At 59.8% G+C, this 6168-nt stretch overlaps 1 protein-coding gene across 1 annotated transcript in view; it reads right to left on the bottom strand.

Moving 5' to 3' along the window:
- The window catches only part of MRGBP (MRG domain binding protein), a 4138-nt gene extending 3047 nt beyond the window's left edge, over window positions 1–1091 (bottom strand). Inside the window, exons 1-3 of the mRNA XM_029917996.1 lie at window positions 1032–1091; window positions 330–418; window positions 51–186 (exon numbers count right to left, since the gene is read on the bottom strand). Of these exons, the coding sequence (XP_029773856.1) occupies window positions 51–186; window positions 330–418; window positions 1032–1091 (285 nt within the window). The remainder of the gene's footprint in view (window positions 1–50; window positions 187–329; window positions 419–1031) is intronic.
- Window positions 1092–6168: the final 5077 nt, after the last annotated feature.

The following is a 6168-nucleotide window of genomic DNA, read 5'->3' as shown; positions in this document are numbered from 1 at the left end:
TTGCGGCGCCGGCGGCGCGGCTCCGGGCGAGGCCCCTCGGAGCTGTGCGCTTTGCGAGGCCGGGCTGCCAGCAGCACGTCCCGGTCTAAGGCGCCTAGGAAGAAGGGCGGGCCATTGACAGCGCCGGCCGGCGTGGGCTCCCTGCGATTTCCACTGTCCCCGCCCGACCTGGCCTTGACCGCAGGCCTCGGGGCGGTGGCGGGGGGGGGGGGGGGGCCACCATGGGGAGGGCGGGGCCAAGGCGGGGCAGCCGGTATTACCCAGTCAGGGCAGCCAGCTCCGCCCCGCCCCGCGGGACGCGCCCCGCCCCCTCCCCAGGCCCCACCCACCGCGGTGCCGGGCTCTGGACCCGCTGCAGAGAGCGCTCCTCGCCTCCCGCCCGGTTGTAGACTCCTGGGTCCGGTTGCCGGAACCCCTTCTGGGCAAGACGCCAAACGTCTTTAGGCCTCACTTTCCCTCTCAGTGCAATGGGACCAATAAACGGCGCATTCCTCAGGGGTACGGATGAAGGCTAGGTGCCCTGCCAGCTGTGCCCCCAGACCTGGGCCTGACCCGGACGCACGCCCAGGGTTCGCAGTTAACTGTTGGTGCCACATTGCTGAGCGCTGCCGCTTGGTCGGTGCAGGCTGCGGTCAGCCACACCCCTGGGGACAGCCCGGTGGACTCCAGGCTCAGACTCTTGCTGTGAAGGGGGCTCCTGAAGATACGGGTCCCTCGAGATGTAGCCCTCGTTTCTAGGGGTCGGGAGAGGCCCCTGGGGTAGCAACCTTAGACATGGGGGAGCAGGCACAGGGCGCAAGGAAACGCCTGTGTGGCTCTGGGTGCTAGAAGGCGGCTGACAAGGGGGAGCCACGCTGAGGGTCCTGGGGGCCCAGAGCGGGCCAGGCCCGGCCGGCTGGGGTGGGGCAGTGAAGGTGGGTCATGGGTGGTGGCTTCTGGAGGTCATTTCCTCACTCAGTCCTTGACCAGTGGACCGTGTCGAGGTTTCTCACCCTGACCCCCAGACGAGGGGACCCTACTTGGTCCCTCACCGGCCTGTCCCTCAGCAGGTGTTCTGCACGGCCCCCTGCCCACTTGTCATTGCAAACCATTGGTGACAACTTGTTCACGTCTGCCTTCCCTGCCAGGTTATCAGTCAGACCCGGGGACCAGGGCTGGACTGGCACAGAGCACGTGGACAGTGACCAACTGACCAACTCACTGTCCTGATCACTAGATCCCCCCTACTGCCCACTGCCACTGTGTTGTCCACACCTTAAGAAGATGAAGCTGGTCTCCCAAGTATCCTAATCCCAGCAAGGGGGGGCTGGACTCCCACATGGGAAACATCTAGGCCCTGGAAAGGGGCTTCTCCCATGGTCAATGAACACACACGCCTGTGGTTTATTTTATTTATTTTATTATTTTTTAAGATGTTTGCTTATTTTTGAAAGACAGAGAGAGTGTGAGCAGGGGAAGAGCAGAGAGAGAAGGACACACAGAATCTGAAGCAGCTCCAGGCTCTAAGCTGTCAGCGCAGAGCCCAACACAGGGCCTGAACTCATGAACCACGAGATCATGACCTGAGCCGAAGTCAAACGCTTAACTGACTGAGCCACCCAGGCACTCCACAAGCCATCTGGTTTTACATTAGTCTTGTATGAGTTTGGCTAGTGTGAATCATTCCCAGGACTGGCTCTGGGTTCTGCCCAAGTGGAGTTTCTTGTCTGGGAAGCTGATGTCATCTCTGGGAAGCAGAGTCCCGTCACTTATGAAAGGGTGCCTGTGTTCCACTCCTGGTTCTTAGTCGTGAGAGCTGGGTTCAGAGGAAGGAGTTTGGAAGGCTTTAGTCAAACACATCCTTGTGTGTCCACATTCCCTTGGGCACGCTTGTCTTCCCCTCTGACTCTCTGGGACAGAAATGCAATTCCACCTCAGCTTGTCTGTCCCTGGTTCCCCTCTCCTGCTCGCACTGGATCTCACACTGGAGACAGTGGAGGAAAACGCTGATGTAGAAAGCACAGCACCCCCTCACTCGTATCTACCTGGGGCCTCCTCGGGCCTCGTCCTGACATCTGGACATCAAGGACAGCGACATCACCCCAGTTCCTGGCCTGAAGGACCTCAGAGATGGGAGGTGCCCCAGGGCCCCAGCGGCTGCCAGCCAGGGTGCCAGCTGCGGCTTGCAGCCCACGCACTGCGCCTCTAGGGGGCGCCTCCCACCCACTCTTTGGACTCAGACCAGGGCTCCTGTCTCAGAGCCCTGCAGGCGGGAACTACACCGACCCATTTCCTGTTCCCTCGACACCTGGCCCAGAGGGCTGGTCATGGGCTTTTGGAAAGAAAGTCTAGTTCTTTAGAGGGCATCCCAGCCGTGATGACCCCAAGGACGGTTTTGTCCTGCCCACTGTGCGTGGCTCTTCGGCCAGCTCTGCAGATCATCACAGCATCCTGTCCTGGTACTGTTACCGTTCCCATCACGTCACCTCCAGGGATGAGTCTGGCGGGGGGAGGCGGGGAGCCCTGAAATGCCAGGCTCAGCTGCTGGTCACTCCTGATCGCTGGGCAGGGGTGTGTGTGTGTGTGTGTGTGCCAGGGGCACCTGGGGGCTCAGTCGTCTGAGTGTCTGACTCCTGATTTCGGCTCAGGTCGTGACCTCATGGGTGGCGATGGAGCCCCACCTCAGGCTCCGCAGTGACAGTCTGGAGCCTGCTTAGGGTCCTCTCTCCCCTCTCTCTGCCTTTCTCCTGCTCCTCTCTCTCTCTCTGCCCCTTACCTGCACGTGCTGTCTCTCTAAAATAAAAAAAATAAAGAAATTAAGGACGATACTCAGTTAAATTTGAATTTCAGATAAAAAATGAGCGGCTTCCCGTACATGGTGCCTCAGATACTGTGTGGGACACGCTCACCTTCAAAATTACCCTTTGTTTATTTAAAGCACAAATGTAACTGGATGTCTGTATTGGATCTGAGGGTTGCACTCCTTTTGCCTGAATTATTTTCTGGTCTGCAGCTTTTTTTTTTAATGTTTATTTTTTATTTTTGAGGAGGAGAAGATGTGAGCAGGGGAGGGGCAGAGAGAGAGGGAGACGCAGAATGTGAAGCAGCTCCAGGCGCTGAGCTGTCAGCACAGAGCCCGTCACAGGGCTCGAACTCATGAGCCACCAGATCATGACCTGAGCTGAAGTCAGATGCTCAGCCGACGGAGCCCCCCGGGGGCCTGGTCCACAGCTTGATTTTTCTTGAAACGTGGAGACTGCCAGGGCCGTAGCGTCCCGTCCGCCTCTTGCTGGAGTGAACCGCGTGAATTTGAGACAAGAAGGCCCGGTCACTGTCGCCAGCTCCTTTAGGATTTGTGGTGGGAGTGAGCGACTTGGGCCGTAATGGCCAAGGGCAGACCCCAGGCCCTGGCTTCCCAGGCGCTGATTTTGGGGGTGCAGAGGACACCCAGGTAAGAGCACACAATGATGGACTTCCCCACCTCCTGCCTTGAGGGCTAAGTCCATTGTGCGCGTGAGCACTTCACAACCCTGCACGCTGGCCTGGACCACAGAGAGGAGGGTCAGCTCTGGTGGCCTGGCCTCTCCAGCAGCTGGTGTCACACGGGGCGGGTGGGGGGGTGCTGACCCATCTGCCCCTCCTCCTCTTCCCACGGCCCCGAGGGGGCTTGGAAGGCAGCTATGCTCACCACTATACCACCAACGCACGCCCCGAGGGAGCTTGGGACCAGTTTGCAGGAACCTCCCCCAGGGGACGGGCATCCCCCGGAGGGCAGTGGAGAGTGTGGGCAGAGGTTCAGGGGACCGGGCTCCACCGCACGCACCACGTTCGAGGCTTATTCTCAGCTTCTTGGCTAGCCCTGCCCCGCCCCCGGGACAAGGAGCAGCCCTTGACCTCCAGAGGCTGGTAGTGGACTCCTGCCCCCAGGAAGCAGGAAGACTCCCAGCCCCGCCCCCCAGCCCCGCCTCTGCACCGTGTGCAGCTCTAACCCTGGTATTTTTCAAGGTGAAGGTGCTCGCAGGCCATTGGCCATTGGAGGCAGGTGTCAGGCACCGTTTCTGACCCTCACCCCACCTTGGGTCCCCCAGAGCCCATTCTGGCCTCACGCCCACACCGCAAGACCGAGCTGTGACAGTCACAGAGCACCATGAAGGCCGCTCCTGGGCCGCTGGTCATGTCAGCCCTCAAGTCAGTTTCAAGAGGACCAACTAGGGGCTGAGTTTATTTTGAAAAGAAAGAATCTTTCCCCATCAGTTCAGCTCCCAGGGGCCAGCACGCCTCCTGGTGCGCCTCCAGCAGAAGGAAATGATTCATACGGTCAACGTGGGGAATGACTAACGTTCTCTTTTGTAAAAGGAAACAATTCTTTTTTAAAAAAAAAGTTTATTTACTTCCTGTGTGTGTGTGTGTGTGTGTGTGTGTGTGTGTGTGTGAGAGAGAGGGGGGGGGGTGGGGAGATTGAGAATCCCAAGCAGGCTCCACACAGTCAGCACAGAGCCCAGCGCAGGGCTCAGTGTCATGAACGGTGAGATCATGACCTGAGCCAAAATCAAGGGTTGAGTGCTTCACCGACTGAGCCTCCCAGGGGCCCCGGGGAAAAGTCTCCCTGAGGGCACCCTGGGGGCCACCCTTCCCCTGAGCCAGGCTCTGGCCTCGGTGCCATTTCAGAAGTGAGGCTTGTCAGCTGGAGCCCTGGGGTGGGGAACAACCAGAGAAGAGTCAGGAACAGAGCCCCGGGGCTCCATGTACCGAGCAGCGGAAGGACGCACCAGCTGGTGATGTCTCTGGAGAAAAGGCACGAACTTCCGGCAGAGACAGTGGGATGGCCCCAGGGCCACTCAGGGCCCGAGTGACGGCCAGCACGGTCACAAAGAGCCCTGGCCAGCCCACATCTTCATCCAGTGTGAGCGCAGGGTGTACCGGCTCAGGTCCACGCAGCCTGGGGGGACAGCTCGGCACACGCCAAAGCCCAGAGCAGGGGCCTGGGGTCTCCTGTGACAGGACGTCCCCCATCCCCTCCCCGAGGCTCAGCACAGTGCTTTGGCCGCCGTCAGAACGTGTGGGCTGCGACGTGGCATCGCCCGGTCATGCTCTCCCTACAGAGCAAACGGGACATCCTGAGCGGTCACGGCCGAGGGCACTGTCCTGCAGGCGATGCCGGGGGCAGTGGCCAGGCGGGAAGGAGAGGCCACCGGCCCTCCAGGTTCATGGCCAAGACACGGGCTTCCCTGAACTGCTGAAAGTTAGACAGCTGGCAGTCAGAAAACGAGACGCTGTGAGTGAGGACAGCTGGGGGTGGAGGCGGGTGAGCCAGGAGCCTGGACGCCCCCGCTCGGTCTTCGGAGCAGGTGCAGGTGGAGAAATCGGGCAGTAAAGGCGCCGCGTGTGAACGTTCTGCCCTGGCTGCCGCGTCTCCACTTGGGCAGCAGGCTCTCGGGGGCTGACACACACACGTGCCCGCGTCTCGTGGCTCTGAGGCTGGAGCCCGGGTCGGGGTGCTGCCCGTCCCCGGTGTGGACCTCTGTCTTCTCACTGCGTCCTCACGGGCATGGGGGTGGCGGGCTTTCTGCTGGCTCTTTCAAAAGGGCACTGATCCTATCATGGGGGTCCCACCCTCACGGCCTGCTCGCTTCCCAAACACCCTGTGTCCAAACACCGTCACCCTGGGCGTTAGGATTTCAGCACATGAGTTGTTGGGGGACACTGACATGCAGACCGTCATGCCCAGAAGAACCAGGAGGGAACCTGAGACAGAGCCCCCTGGGTGGGCCTGGCCTGCTACAAGGGCGTGTGCCTGAGTGGAGCAGGAGGCTCGGGATGGAGCCCGGGCACGGCCATGGACCATCACCCTGGGCCTTCTCCCAGTCTAACCCGTCCCGATATGTCTGGTTTTACTTTTATTTAAAAAAATGAAAACACAGGGCCACCTGGGGGGCTCAGTCGGTTAGGCATCCGACTTTGGCTCAGGTCATGATCTCATGATTTGTGAGTTCGAGCCCCGTGTCGGGCTCTGTGCGGATAGCTCAGAGCCTGGAGCTGCTTCAGATTCTGTGTCTTTCTCTCTCTGCCCCTGCCCTGCTCTCTCTCTCAAAAGTAAATAGCCATTAAAAGAAAAAAACAAAACAAAACCAAACCCTGGAAAATATAGAAGGGGATTATCCCCCCTGATCCGGGAAGAGTGTTGGGGGA

The sequence above is a fragment of the Suricata suricatta genome, chromosome 12, assembly GCF_006229205.1.
Source record: "Suricata suricatta isolate VVHF042 chromosome 12, meerkat_22Aug2017_6uvM2_HiC, whole genome shotgun sequence".
NCBI classification, from domain to species: domain Eukaryota; kingdom Metazoa; phylum Chordata; class Mammalia; order Carnivora; family Herpestidae; genus Suricata; species Suricata suricatta.
This window is presented reverse-complemented; position numbering and strand designations above follow the sequence as displayed.